This window comes from Lonchura striata, chromosome Z, assembly GCF_046129695.1.
Source record: "Lonchura striata isolate bLonStr1 chromosome Z, bLonStr1.mat, whole genome shotgun sequence".
Lineage (NCBI taxonomy): Eukaryota > Metazoa > Chordata > Aves > Passeriformes > Estrildidae > Lonchura > Lonchura striata.
This window is the reverse complement of record NC_134642.1, coordinates 47021213-47036821: the sequence shown is the minus strand read 5'-3', so window position 1 is coordinate 47036821 and position 15609 is coordinate 47021213. Positions and strand designations below refer to the sequence as shown.

Here is a 15609-nt window from a genome sequence, read left to right as displayed (position 1 = left end):
CTCTTACCAGATTTTGTCCTCTTGCCAACTCATCTTTCCTCATATAGAGCTTCAGTCTATAAGTCTTAGCTTCTTTGTCTTTGAGATTTAATGCTAACTTCTTTTTTAAAAAATAAATAAATTCAAACCTGCTTTATTGGGCCTGAACAACAAATGATGAGCTCCCATTGGAGGGTGTCACTGTAAGGAGAATGTTTGTGTTTGTGTGAGAGCAGTCAAGAGTCTCACTGCTCATGCTGGAGGAGTTTCTTGTGACAAATTATCTCTGGTGATATTTAGCAAGCAGCTCACACGCAACAAATAAAGGCCAGACACGTGTAAGACTGACTGCTTCTGGCAGCTTCATATTAAGATCCATTTTGCCAGATTTGCTTTTGAAGTCTGTGCTCCAAGAATGATGCAGGAATACCCGTTCTGAGCTTGTGTCTGTTGTGCTGGAAATGTTATTAAAGCAGGTGCATGCAGCACTTGGGTGCATGGGTTAATGTGGACCTGTCAGTGTTGGGGGAATTCTTGGGCTCAATGGTCTTAGACGGCTTTTCCAATCCTTCTCAGACTCTGGAGGGGATCTGTTGTTGTCTGCTGCTTGTTTAAGTGCAGGGTGTAAAATTATTTTTAAAAATATATATATTTTTTTTTTTCTGCAGAGGCCTGATGGTTTCAAGGAGGCCTGTAGTTTACAAGTCAAACTCTCAAAGGGCCCCGGGAATGAGTGCTGACACTGCTCATTCAGCACTTCTGCTGCATTCTAAGATGGTTTCTCTCACAATAAATATTGCAGGCAACCTTGAGCATCCTATGAAAATCTGTCAATAGACATATTATTTCTCTGTGCTTGCATGGAGCTGGTCTGTTTCCAGTTGTGCAGTGTTGTTGTACTGGGCTGAGGGCAGTAAACAGATTTCTCTTCCATGTGATGTCAGGAATGATGCCTGTGCAAGCTCTGGCACAGAAAACCTCTCCTGGTTTTTTGTAGATACCTTTGTACTTTGCTCTTTGGGTCTGCAGCTCTCCTGCTCATAGGTCTCTCAGGTGCTGCAACTACTGGCCAGTCCTGATATTGCAGAGAATGATGAGAGGACACAGAAAATCAAAGACTGACAGAATGCATGGGCTGTTTGCTGCAGCTCAGGCTCACCATCACTCCAGGAGAAAGAGCTTCTACTAGGCTCAGGAATTTGGTGCATTACTGCACAGATATCAAGAAAAAAAAATCCTTTTGAATGGAGGGCAGTAAAGGTAGAAAAGCTGAAAGTGGTTTCACCAAAACCTAAGTGATATAAGAATCTGCAAAATCAGTATCACACCCACAGAAAATCATAGGAAGCCAAATTCTACTCTCTGATATTTGCTGTTATTGTAAAATGACTCCCAGAGCAACTGGGGCAAATTTCTCTGAGTTTTAAAAGCTATCAGTAGAAATCAAACAGTTCAAATCATTAAGTAAATTTTCCTTCTACTTCTGAACTTATTTGCCTTGACTAAACTACTGCATACAAATCTGCCAGTGTAGTGTCTTGTGGGGTCTCAGCCTGGGAATTTTGATGGCCATACAGCTTTTCCTTTTCTTGAGAGGGTTTTTGGTATGAAATGGTACAGTTGCTATATGGAAATAGTCTCATGTAATGTGAGCTTATATGAACTGATAATTTACAGAATAAATATTTGGCCCCAGAGCTGATGGCTTTGACAATAGGGATTCAAACTACTTTTTGTGTTTAGCTTGCAGTCCCCTGGTATGTGTAGTATTCCCAGTACAGTGCATCCCACTGAGTTATTTTTCTAACCTAAATATTGGTTTTCTTTCCTTTGTTCTGGAAGACCCTGAATGAAAAAATAGTAGAAGATTGTTTCTAAGGAAGTATGTCCTTGCCCTCTACCCCTACTTTTCCCTAGGTAATCTTTGATTTGACCCGGGGTCCCCACTCTATTTATAAGCAAGGAGAAAATGGAAGCATTTAGCAGGGTTCAGAAACAGAGGTGTGTGAGCTGTGACAGGCACTGAGGCAGGATATACCAGGGGCTGGATCCCTAAACCTTCTCTGCAAAGTCAGTTGTGCCTAAAGTGCTGCTCTCCAGCCTGCAGGAGTTCAGGCTGACCAGCTTCATACCTTAAACACTTGTGTGACTTTTGTTGCTTAAAAATAGGTAAGGCAAAGCCTGCTTTAGCCATTGTCTATCTTATCCAAAATTGCTGTAGGTCATGCTGAGGACTAGCCCAGTCTTTAAGGATTGTGTTGAAAGGCTTGGACAGTTACCTTTGGCCCTTCTTCACATGGAGCACCAGTTACAGCTGAAACAAAGTCCATGAACACTCTCTGTTTGCAGCTCCACACAGCTGGGCTGCTGGCACACTAGAGCAATTTGCATATACTGATTTAACTGTTGGAAAATCTATGCACACAAAAATCTTCCTCTTCTCTTAGACAATGGATTTCCCCCCTCCATTTTGTTCTCAAAATCCTTTTCCCATCTGTTATTGGGGCAAAACAACTTCCTAGTCTGGATGTTTCATTCATAGATAAAGCTTTCATTGGAATTTGTTTTAGGGTTGGGGCAGATTTTGCTCCCAATGAAATGAGTGACAAAACTCCCCGTGGGTTGAATTGAGCCTCTCCTGAAAATGTGGGGTTTTAAGAGGAGTTATGATGGCTGTGGACAAGGTCTTATTGCTCTGCCCTTTCAGAAGAGAACTGTGTCTAGTGGAGGAACAATCAGAATATTTGTCTCTTTAAATGAATGGTTCTTAGAGCCTGCACTGAGAGGCAGGCTCTCTCTCTGCGGCTGTGAGGCTACTCAGAACCTCCAATAAATCAGCATGCAGGCACTGAGAGCTCTGTCCTTGAAGGGATGCATAGTGACCTTGCTCGTGCTTCCTCTGGAGGAATAGGGGAAACAGGGGAGCCCAAATAGTGAGCAGTGTGGGACTGAAGGCTCTGTATTCTGCATGCAAATTCCACAGCACCGGAGCCACAGCATGGACGGCACGCTGCTACAGAATGCAGCTTTCCTGATAGCCTAACCAGACTGCTGCTGCTGTGTTTCTTTTTTTTCTCTTTTTTCCTGCAGGGTTCTGAATGAAATCCTCATGATTGTTGCCTGCTTGTTCAATAATAGCAAGCCCCAGTCACGTCTCCTTGTGAGCACATTTGGTCGGAATCAGTGAGCAGAAGCAGAGAAGAGCTGACGACTATGTGCTTCCAACGCAGGTTGCCGGAGCCCCGTGTTTGCCATTGGCTGCAGTTCTCTGGTTTGTGTGCAGCTTCCCCCATCTGGAATATGAAAATGGGATTGAAGTAGATAATTGCTAGCAGCGGGTTTTCAAGAGAGGCTTAGAGGGAACAGAATGCCTCTCACACAGCACAGGCTGCCTGTGCTGAGAGAGCTCTGAGAGATGATTTTAGATGTTACCCACGTCTGAATCTCCTGGAAACTTTGCCATGGAAGCAAGCCATTGCACACAGTCCTGGAGCTAACATCCAAAAGGGGCAAGGAAGGGGCAGCAGAGCCAGACAGTGGGACACCTTGTCCTTGGATTGCTCACAGAAAAGCCAGCAGACATTCCCCTCCGCTACCCAGCAAAAAGGGCATGAAGGTGGCAATGAACTGAATTTTACCTGGTGAAGCTTCAGTGGCTTTTAAGAAGGATGGGATACACTGACCCTTCATCAAGCCGGGATTTGCTGGGAAACAGAACTTTGTTCTTCATATTCATCTGCGCCTTTGCCGTGGTCACCTTGCTGCAGCAGATCCTCTATGGGAGAAACTATCTTAAGAGGTAAGGGGGGATCAGAGGGAATAGGAAAACTTGTCTGATAAGACTGAGGGGAGACAGAGCTCCAGGGAAACCATATATATTCTCAGTGTTCTCACTGATGATAACAATGTCTTGTCAGTCTGGGAAGGTGCATCCAGCATCTGTAATGTTTGTTAGATTATGAGTGCAGGACTCATAATGGTTACGAGGTTAGGCAGGTTAGGCAGAATATTATGTTTGTGAGTTTCCTGGATTATGTTTTAATCCTCAACTGCGGCAAAAATATGGGTTTGTATTCAACTTAAAGACTCATGCCACCTGAGTATTTGCCCCTTACAAGGCTTCCCACACTGTGCAAGTTCAGGCTGAAATGGCTTGAGATGTTGAAGTAGCATGTTCATTGCTGAAACTTCAGTGTCTTTAGAAACAAACATGCAGATGCAGTTCCTAAAATCAATATTAGTGTTCCAGATAACCGAGAGAGCACTTTATTTTTGCACTGCTGTGTTCTTATGAATTGCTGCTGAGACTGCCTCGCTGTAGAACACATCAGCCTTTGATCTGAAAATGCTCTTTTCACAGCAAACACCGATGGGGCTCTATAAATGTTTAACCTTGACCCATGCAGAGTTTATTTTACTTAAACCTAGTTTGAGAAGTTACAGCTTGCATGATTTTATGAAGATGAATGTTTCCCTTACATGCTTTGAGGTAAGTGTTTCAGTTGTGTAGGCAGCTGCTGTGGAATTTTTTACTGGAATTAATCTGCATTCTGCCAGGAGAGAGAAATGGTTTGGTTCTTGCCTTGCTTGCAACTCATGTAGTTGTTTGCCTTGTGCCAAGAAAAAGCAAAATGCTGGCAAATCAGCCAACGTTTCTTCCTGAGAGGAAAAAGCAAGCATGATATTAATATGTTTAGACAGGGGTGTTGTTTATCCACAGAGCAATTTGTGTGCTTTGTCTAGGACAAGGCCTTGTCTGGGGGAGCTCTGATTTTTTTTGTGCACCTCAGCTCCAGTAATATGTGACTTCCTTAGCTGGAAGAAGCAAGAATGAGCAGAAGCATAGAAAACATGAGTTTTTTTGGCTTGGAAGAAATTGAGGGGAGAAAGGTTAACTGACTTGAAATACCCAGATTAAACCTTAGAAGAAAAAAGCAATAAATACATCTCTCTAAACACTCACAAAGTGCTAAAGTGTTGTAGCAGGAAAGATTTGGATTTAATAATGATGGGGAACTTTTAAAGAAAATAATGACCCGATGAGGTATAAAATCTCCATATTTGATGAGCTTCAGGAACCTGGTAGGTAGACAAGGGTAGTACTAAGCTTCCTCAGGGTTAAGAATATGAGTTTATGGCCAGGTGAAGATCTCATCTTGCCTTATTTTCTCAGTTTTTCCTCTTGTCCTGGAGGCCTGGTAGTCCTACCAATTCTTGCTTTTCCAAGTCAGCATTACTGCAACGGGGGAGAGAAGAAAAATAAATCACAAGTACAAATGGACATGAAAAATGGCAAAGACAAGATAAAATTATGAGAAGATGCAACCAGAAACTCTTCCACTGAGTGATCTCTGTGGCCTACCTCTGTCCTGCCTCATGCCTGAGGAACCTCTCCTGTCATCATTAGGGAATGAAAAAGGCTGATGTCCAATTCCAGGGATTCCAAGGAGAAAGTCTGATTCTAGCCCTCTGCCTTCAAAGAGTCCCAAGTAGGGAGATGAGCATATATTTTGTCACTTTGACTGGAAAACACTGCTGACTTGTTTTATTTTTTTTTTTTTTGTTTATTTTTTTTACTCCAGTTTGCAATGATTTATTTTACTTTTTTCTTTATTTCTTTCTTTATTTTTAATTAATAATGTGAAAATAATCTCATAGAGGGCTCCCCTAACTCAGTACAGGGGAAAAAAAAGCACCTCATCTCCTTTCTGTTGGGAACTGGCTGTTCCCATCTTCCATGGAAATAAAAATGTAGGATGTGGCTCTAAGTTTTTGGTGACAGAAAGGTGATTTAAGCAGCAGTCTGCATTGTTACCACAATATTGTTATGAGGGTACTCTTTTTTCAGTTTTCCTTTTCTTCCCTCACTCTTAATGTCCTGCAGTACCTTCTGGTGAGCATTCCAGGGCAGTCTGATTGCCAGTGAGCTCCGTGCAGGGGCAGCTGTAACCTTTAATTACTCTTGGATTTCACAAACAAACCTCCGGTGTTAAGCCTCCTGCTAGAAGCTGATTCCGGCTGTGAGGCTCCTTGGACTTGTACCTGGTGGTTTTGGAGAGACTCCTTGTAGAGGGGAAGGGGGATATTTATAGCCCTGGTGCCACTTGCCAAGCTGGAGCTTGGGGACGCTGCCTGAACCCACCGCCATTTACTCGCTAGGATTCTACGTGCTGCTTGTTTGGGATGCCTTTGTCTGCATCCCAACACCTGCAGCAACAGTGAGCCCTATGGCCTCCTCCCAGGGCAGCAGGAAGAAATTCCCTCATGTGTTTGGAGAAACATGAAAATTGCCCTAAAATACTATTTCAGTAAATGCAGAGTGCTTTTAATTCTAAATATAACACCAGGGTAGCTCTTTTCTCTGCAAGAAGATGGTAGAAATGGGTGAAGGCAAACAAGGCAGGGAAGGTGACCTAAACCAAGCAGCCTGGGCACAATGCAAGTGACAGCACAGACTCAGGACTGGTCCCAAAGAGCAGAGCGGAGAAAGGTACCCTTTTCTGGGAGAAAGATGGAAAATTTTACAGCGTGGCTGTAAGGTGTGCCATGCCACTTGCCCTTACAAGCAGGGAATGGGCTGGTTTGATAGCCATGAAATCCCACCTGAGGCTGTCCATGGAGGACTGGGGTCCTGCACTTGCCCATAGCCATTTTCCCAGAGCATCTGTGGGGGCGGTAGGACTGTAGACAGGAAAGGATGCTCCAGGAAATAAACTGTGCTCAGTGAAATTTGATAAGGGGCCCAGCCTCTGGTCTAAGTTCTCTCTTTCCCCTTCTGGGATGTTAATGAACTCCTGGCATTGCTGGAAGAATGGGACAATGTAAAGATTGAATTTCTAGGCATTCTCACATTTTTTACCCACTGTATAATGTTCCCCACTCCATCCTTTGCAGTTTTATACAGTGTCATTGGAAAGCATAATCCTGTCCACATTTTTCTTTTTTTTTTTTTCCCCTTTTTCAGTTTTCTCCTGGGTGGGATGGATATGGGTGCTCTTACCAAGGCCAGTGCCTCATTCCTGTAGTTGCATCTGAAGTCTTGAACAGGAGAGCCAAACTGCAAGCTGGAGAAATGACATCAGGAAGCTCTGGTCTCTGTAGCTTCTGATCCCAAGTAAAAAGGATGATGAAATGAGATATAATTAAGGGACTTTAATACCGATCTCTGGGGTAATTATTTTTATTTCAGGATTAATGTGATGATTAAAAATCCACTGCATTGATCTGCTAAAGTAGGTTAAATGCTGTGGTCTTCTGCTTAAATCCAGATCTGGCGCTTGCTTTTGTATTGACTCATCTTTCCAATGCTTGCCTTTCAGCTGAATTTTCCTTTGAATAAGATGCTCAGCTGAGGGCTGGCCTTTTTTTTTGTCAGCTCTTGTTTGGCCAGCAGGGAATAATCCTGGATTACATCAGGAAACTGCCATTAAAGTAAAAAAATGTTGAAATCTGTCTTCATCTCCCAGCCTGTATCATGGGAGAGATCAATAGGACAGTCCTTCCGTTTGGCAAGGGAAAAATATCAGAGCAATACTTTGCTATATACCAATAATCTCTTGGCAGGAAATTCACTAAATTCTGGGTGTTTTAACAGACTGACTTCTGCACAGGGAAACTGTCACCTGAAGAAGGGAATCTGCACCTTTAAAACTCCTTTTCTTCAGCTGAGTGAGGAGAACACATTTCCAAAACTATTAAAGACTCTCAACAAATATTACCCCAGGGCCTGCCAGAGGATAAATAAAAAATGGGAAAAAAATCATACAGCAAGAGTCAGCAAATCTTCCCATGCAGGCAGCCTGCATTATTTGAAAGCTTTGTCTCTTCTAAATGAGAATAAAATATCACTCTTATGTATGTGTGCCCTCTTACTAATATCAGAATCTCATTACTTGAGGTAAACCCATCATTTATGAATATCTTAGGCAGCTTTTATCCAACAGTTGCAAATCAATTCCCAGGCATTCTTACTTTTTTCCTTACCATATAAGATTATTTGTGATCAATTTCTGCACTGTATGGACTAAAGAAATAAGCCCAGAGAAAATAAACCTTAACTACACATTTAGTCTGTACCCTAAATTCATGTCATTCTTACAGCAGGGACAGCAGGAATTGGAATGGAGACATGGAGGCTACTTGTGGCCCAAGTTGGATTTTGTCCTAAATTGGGTTTTTTGTCCTAACTACAGCCAGCTCAGGTCAGTTGAGAGCTCCTGCCCCATCCTTGGCACAGCTCCTAATACCAAGTGAAAGTGTTAGCCATAACCTAGCCATTCCTATGTTAAAACTCTCCTTCCATTTAAACATCTGCCCCAAAAGGCGTAATTTGAAGGTCACCTAGTGAGTCATCTCTCTCTGGTAACATAGCTCTGTGCTTCCAGCTTTAACCAGAGGGAATTACTACCCCACAGAAATTACATGTATCCTATGAGTCATCTGGATGAATCCCTGACAAGGTGCTGGGCAGGTCTTGGGTTTGGGAGGCTTCTTCAGAGAGGAAACTTCAGAACAAAGCAAAGTCTTCAAACAACATAGAGCACCAAAAAAAAGTGTATTTACAGGATATGGGCATCACCTTAAAATGGCCAGATCCAGTTGAGCACAGCAGGAGAAGCTGACACTCTAGCCATGCTGCTCCCGCTACAGGGTGTTCCCAAGACCATACATGGGGTGCAGGCATCCATGTTGGCAATGGGGTGGAGGGGGCAGAACCAACAGGGAGTTGATGGATTAATTCAGCTGTCTCCAAATTCATGGGATCACAGAATCCCAGAATGTTTTGGGTTGGAAGGGACCTTAAACCTCATCCAGTCCCACCACTTGCCATAGGCAGGGACACCTTCCACTATCCCAGGTTGCTCCAAGCCCCATCCAGCCTGGCTTTGGACACTGCCGGGGATCCAAGGGCAGTCACAGCTTCTCTGGGCAATCTGTGCCACCACTCTCACAGGGAATAATTTCTAATAAAATCAACCCTAAATTTACCCTTTGTCAATTTGAGGCCATTGCCCCTTGTCCTGTCACTCCAGGCACATGTAAATAGTCTCTCTCCATATTTCTTGTTGGCTTCCTGCACATGCTGAAAGGCCACCCCAAAGCTTCTCTTTTCCAGGCTGAACAATCCCAGTGTTCTCAGCCTTTTCTCACAGCAGAGCTGCTCTATCCCTCTGATCATCCTGGTGGCTTCCTCTGGACTGGCTCCTACACGTTGGTATCCTGCCATCCAGAGGCTGGATGCAGTCACCCCATCCCACTTGTCACCCATTCCCCTTCCCACTGCTGCTGTTGCTTTAGGCAATTCTCCTGAATCCAAAATTTATTCCTTCTTCTACTTAAAGGTTTGAGGACTTTTAACCATTATTTTAATTTGCTTTTAAAGGAGAGGATCAAGTGGCTGAAGTTTTAGTACTAGAGTGTCAGGAAATGTTATTTCCTCTGTTGTGCTCCCTAGCAGTGCTCCCCATGGCCCTGATGCAGAAAGCCAGCAGGTTTATATCCCTGATCCCTCTATGCTGTATTTCTAGCACTGTTTTCTTTCACCTCTGCTGTTGAGATGGCAAAAAACCACCTGCTGGTCTGGTCTGTGTTAAAGTAATGATCATCCATTATTTCAGTGCAAATTGCATTATCCCAAGAGTGTCACTCCCTGATGTGTTACACCATGGTCTTCCTGACCTCATATCATGAGGATGGGTCACTACAGACTGGTCTTTGCCCACTTGCCCCTTTTATTTTGGCTGTGGCCACTCAGCGGCTCCTAGGCCAGAGTCTACAAGCCCACTCTGGTTGGTTTGAATCATGTTGGGCTGTAGGAACTCTCCAGAAAAATGTTTTGCCCTGGACTAGTGAGTAATAGGTATCTTGCTTACCAGCCAATAAGTGGCCATTGTCTTTACTGATTAATACAGAGACAATTAAATCCTGATCCTAATTCATGTAGTACCCAGTAGCAGCTTCCTTCAGTCTAACTTTGTTGTGTGAAGATCTAGGCCTGCTTCTGTCCATGAAAACAATTCTTGTGTATTTAGCTGAATATCTGGGTTAAATCCTCATTTTACACAGATCTTTGCCTCAGTATGACAAAGTAATGGTTGAGTTTTGCCAATGCCCATCATTCAACACCTTTTCATCCAAAATGATTTAACTGCTGTGACATTTCATTTAGAGAAGTACCATCAACATGTTTTATGATGTTTTGAAAAGAATTACATGCTTTACTCTTTGTGTGTGGTCAGGTACAACATGCAGCCTTGCCTCCATTTGTAAAATGCCAAACCCAGAGCCCTGTGTTCCCATTTTTGTTTGTGCTCCACTCATGTTCTCCACAGCCCCTCCCGTGCTCCCTTAACCACTGACCCCTGTGGCCCATGTTGCTGATCTGGTAACTAGGTCTTTTATTTTTGACCCAGCTGGAGTTTCCTGATCATTCTTACACTTGCTGATTTGTTTCAGGCATAATCACTGTGCAAAGCTTTGTATTTTCTTACTTCCACTGTGCTTCACTCTTACCCTTGATTGCTTTTTAATTTCATTCCTCAATTTTTAATTCAAGTGTATTCATTGCTCAGCAGTCCACGTCTCCCTCAGGGAAATTGTGGACTTAACCTCTCATTTCTTTGAGGCATGCTTGCCCTCTGTTGCTTGCATCCATTTTGCTTTTCCATCAGCCCTGCAGATAGTTGATGTCCTTTCATGTCCATTTTATTTAGTTGGGTTTATGCTTTAGTTCTCAGGGTGGCTGCTTTAAAAGCAGCCTCTGTCACTGGTATGGCGTTTTCTATCAGAACAAATACAGCTAAAGCTGGGCTTTTGAAGGCTGTAAATAATTTGAAAGGTTTGCCTAAGTGGTAGGAGAAAACTGTGCCATCCACTTCTGTGATGGAAAGAGAGAATATTTGCTACTCCTGTGCCTAGCACTGGGTACACATGAACTGACTGTGAATGCATTTTGCTCATTGTCTTCAGCATGAGCCCTTAGGGCAGTTTAGGGACACTTGACCTGATGCTGAATGTATTAGTACTGGAAACTTGAGATGCAGTGCAATTATTTTAGTCAGACCTCTTGTGGTCTGGTGAGATTTTGAACCCATGCTGCATTAGGCATCTACCATCTCAAATGTCAGAATTCACTGGTATCTTAAATAATTTGGGATTTCCTGTGAGTGTCTGTCCTCAGGGCTTGGTTGGTTTTGGTTTTGTTTTTTTTATTATTTTCTTGAAAACTACCTCCCTCACTATAATTTCATTCTGTTGTTGGTTTTGTGCTGCCCCATTACAAATAATGAGATTTCAATTATGAATAATTCTAGATGTGAATAATTATTACCAATAGGATTAATAAAGTTTATGTATTACTCCTTAGATATTTGTCTTCCAGCCACAGATGAGAAAAGGTAAGATTGTAAAGGTTTAGAAGGTACCCTTTGATGTTCTTGATGTCCTGATCAACATTAAATCCCGTTTAAGTGAACTATTTGAATGTGTTTATCCTTCCGGGGAAGTGATTTTAGGCTACGTTTTTTCAGATATTGCTTGTGAATGTCTGATGCCAGATTTGACCCAAATGTGAAATGTGCTACGTAAAACAAAATCTTTTTTCTGTATAATAAGGGTTATAATCCAGAAGCTTCCCACCTATGTTTCCAATTTTGCTTTTTGCACTAGTCAAAATATACTCCTCCACCATTTTAATACTATTGTTTCCCACTAACATAAAGAGCCAGACTTCTCTCTGGTATAATTCCATAAGGGCAAGAGTGTAATGAAAGCAGACGTGCTCTTGTCCGATATTGTTCATTCATATTTTGCTTTTTGTGGGGTCCATGCTATTTAATTAATTCCTTTTGCTCTGAGTATGCCATTCATTCTCTTCCACATATTTTCATACAATTTTCAAAACCTTTTAATAATTTTGTCCCTGTGAGATGGTAAGTGATGAGCTCAGTAATTACCCACTGTCAGTCTAGTTACAAATCTGTAGGTCACTGAGATGAAAGTTGATCTCTATTAAAGCACAGTGAGAAGATGTATTTGCTTCTATCAAGACTAAAACTTGCATTTTGCTAATTTCTCTGGAGAAGTAAGTATTTTTCTAAACTTGACTAGTCAGATTCAATGCTTCTTCCACTGAAAAATATGAATTTTTTAATCGACTGACATGAGAAGGAGAGCATATTGCTCAAGTACTTGAGTTGGCCACAGGAATGTTTTATTTATTTGTATCCTGCCTGTCAGGCTTATGGCCCTGGATTCTAGACTGAAAGAGGCCAGCACACACATGGTATTTTCCTGGCATTACATAGCACAGGTCAATTGGACCTGGACTGCTGTACGCAGATTTATATTTCTTTCTTTTCCCTGTGCTGCATCTTTTAACTTGTTGGGCCTTGTGTGCTTATTTCAAAATGGATTGGGATGTTTAAAGTGGTATTTAACTATTCAAATAAGCATTTACCTTGTTCATGTCATCTGGCTTCATGGTCTTCAGGGACTAAGTCTGGCCCTTTTGTCAGGGAAGAGGTTTTGAACACAGGTTGGTCTGACTGGGCACTACTGGGGTGGGTTTGATCTCAGTGTCTCGCTGTTCTCTGGTGGTAACTTTAGTCCTTTACTCCTTTTGGACCCCTCTCATACCTTTTCAAGTGCAGTGTAAATAATCTGGCTTTTTCTGGCAGGTTCACAAATGAAAAGGGATCCTTGGTTTTGCTCCAAAACTGCTGTCTCTGCCAGCTGCTGGGCTTCTCTTCACCTATGCAGCAGTCTGTCACACTGGAGACTCCTGATATTCCCCTCACCCAAGCTCCTCTAACTCCCTGATCCATTTTAGTGAGTGTTTCCAATCACTCTCATCTGCAAGTCACTCATGCATACCATGGTTTTAGTTTTATTTTCCATACACCCTGTGGACTCAGTGAGTCATAGTTTCTTTTTTTTTTGTTTCTTTTTTTTTTTTTTTTTTTTTTTTTTCAGAAAGAAGGAACTGAATCTCTGGCAAGATTAACCATCTGACTTTCCAACACCTCTGTGACACACAACCCTGTTAATAGGCTAAGGGCATCACTTTCCATTTTTAAAGAGAGCAGAGTGATCATTTAACACTAAGTCTTCAGTTCCTCTTCCTGAAGGGCACAAGAATTACAAAACAGGGAAACTGAGGTACAGTGAAAGAGGTTTTCCAGTGACTTTAGGAAGCCCTTACATGGCCTGGGCTGTTGGTCATCAGAACAGGAACTGGATATATCTTCTATATCTGAGAGGTAACAGGGAAGTGCATCACAATGACCAGGCCTGCAGAAACAGGATTATAAAATTACTCATAATATATATGGAATTAATGAATATACTATTTGCTTACAACTTCAATTGTAGCCAGAGCCACAAAACCTGGATTTCCTGTTACCTCCTAATGGCCTCTTTGTTAGGGAGAGTGCATATGGAGAAGGGATATGAGAACTGCTGGAAAGCAAGAGCAGGAGAAGTGATGACAAATAACAGAGGGAGCTCAGAAAGACAAATAATTTGCCTTGTTCTTGGGGACATCCACATCTTCCTTCCCTTCCTCTGCTTCTCCTTTCTTGCCCATCTGTGTAGGCCAGCAAGCTGAGTCAGGTTTTGGCTTAGCTTTACTGTTATAAAATAACATTCATTTCTATCTGGTTTTGCTTGGGCTTGGATTTAGCCTGCCTGTGGTAGATGCCAAATGAGAATAGCTGTAGCTGTCACTTTTTAAAGATGAGTGGAAGTTGCTTGCTGCCTGGGATTAAATGGGATGAACTGGTGGTATCTGGGGAATAGACTGTGGCTGGAGTGGCAGGTGATGCCCCTGCTGCCACTCAGTCCCTGTCACCCAGAGGTGCTGATCGCTGTGTCACTCAGCCACCTGCACCAAACTGCTCTTGTGCCTGGGAAGCACATGGATCTCTCCTGAACAGGTTCTGCTGCATACACAGTCATGGCCCACTCTCTGGGTAGAGCGCAGACATGACCTCCAGCTGTGCTTGAAGACTTTCGTGTCTCCTTTTAGCAGCTCACTTTTATAAGCCCTGCCTTCTGGTCTGAAGTGAATTTTCACCTTTCCTTTTCAGAAGGCAATAGGCACTGCTGAGGGGGGAATCTCAGTGTGACAGCAGCATGGGCGCAAAGCTTCTCTCTGCAATTCATCTGCTTGCTCATTCTTGCCCTGTACTTCAAAATCCTCATAATTATCTGATATCCTCTGCTATTAAAACCTCTGCATGTGTAGGAGTTGTTTTTTGTTTGGATTGCAGCAACACACTTTCAGTCTTTGCTTCCTGCTGCTTCCTGACAGACACTTTTGAACAAGACCTTCAGAGTCACTGCTGCTTTGCTAATTTTCTGGCTTTTCACCCCCTCCTATTTCTACTTTACACCAATGTTTATTTGACCACACACTGATTCAACACTTACAGTTGCCAATTAAGATCAAAATATTGCTTTGACATTTACCTGAAACTCAAGGTCTCTGTTGCTAAGACATCCAACTTCACCAAGCTTCTCCAACGCAAGGCAGAGCATTGCTCATACTTTTATTTATTATGGATAAGTCGTGTGATTAATGGTATCCATAAATGACGTATATCTTCCTTGATGAATAATTTGCTTACATTCATGGCAAAATGAAGCATCTCTGCACTGAGAGTTTCTGGTTATTACACCTTTTATGAATTCTTTCCTTGCCATCATCAGCATCACACACTGGGGACACATACTGATTTTAGAAGTTGTTTTATTAGGGCAAATTGAGCAAATGGCAATGTTCCACTTGGCAATCATTGACAATGATTCCAGGCTTAGAATTAGTTTTTCTTTATTTTATTTTTCTTTTTAAATTTTTTTTTCTTTTTTCCTTTTTTTTTGTTTGAACTGTTTGACATAAGCTATGTAAATTACATAGCAGACCTTGATGTCTGCTTTCCTTACCTTCTTTTAATCTTTCCTTACCCTCCCTTTTGCTCTGTTATTTTTTCTCTTCCTTTTCTGTGCTTCTGTCCTCTGTCTGCTTTTATATTGCAATTCTGATTCACAGAACCTTAATTTGTTTACCTGTTTAAATGCAGTGACTGCTGAGAGTGAGCATGGTAGAATTTGACTGAAATAGAATGCCAAAGAAATACATTTATGAAGGGGTTCAAGTTTCTTTTCTGTTTTCTCAGGCTGTTTGCACATTTGACCAGATAATTTTTTATGGATGCTTACAACTTAAACCTGAGAGGATTAGAAAATTTTGTATTTCAAAAATTAAATTCTCCCAACTCAAGGCTGATTGGAATAAATGGTTAAGCTTTCAGTAATCCTGTTAGAAAAATAATTAAATCAGTGTTTTTAAATGTCTCATCCTTGGTTTCTACTCAGTTCTAATACTACAAACCATTATTTATGGAAGTAGTTCTTACTGTGAGAAAGAGATTTATTGTATGACCTCTGCAAAAAATGAAAAGCAGCAGCTTGGTCTCAGTTTTGTAGACTCAGTGAGACACACAGCTCTATGAGCTGTGCAAAATTTCTTTGGTGGGATGTTTTGTGTATTTATAAGTGTGTATTCTCTTAATCCCTGGCGTACCTGTTGGAAGAAGAGCTGTGTATGGTCTGTCTGGTTCAGGGCTGGAC

At 42.1% G+C, this 15609-nt stretch overlaps 1 protein-coding gene across 5 annotated transcripts in view; it reads left to right on the top strand.

Moving 5' to 3' along the window:
• The window catches only part of ST8SIA5 (ST8 alpha-N-acetyl-neuraminide alpha-2,8-sialyltransferase 5), a 69616-nt gene that overhangs the window by 18855 nt on the left and 35152 nt on the right, over positions 1–15609 (top strand). For 2 of the 5 annotated variants that reach the window (XM_021538898.3, XM_021538899.2), the window contains exon 2: positions 3070–3778. In XM_021538898.3, coding sequence (XP_021394573.1) covers positions 3648–3778 — 131 coding nt within the window. In that variant the 5' untranslated portion in view covers positions 3070–3647. Of the gene's footprint in view, positions 1–2655; positions 3779–15609 lie in introns of those variants that run through there. The other 3 variants (XM_021538902.3, XM_021538901.3, XM_077790172.1) reach the window with 2 other exon arrangements.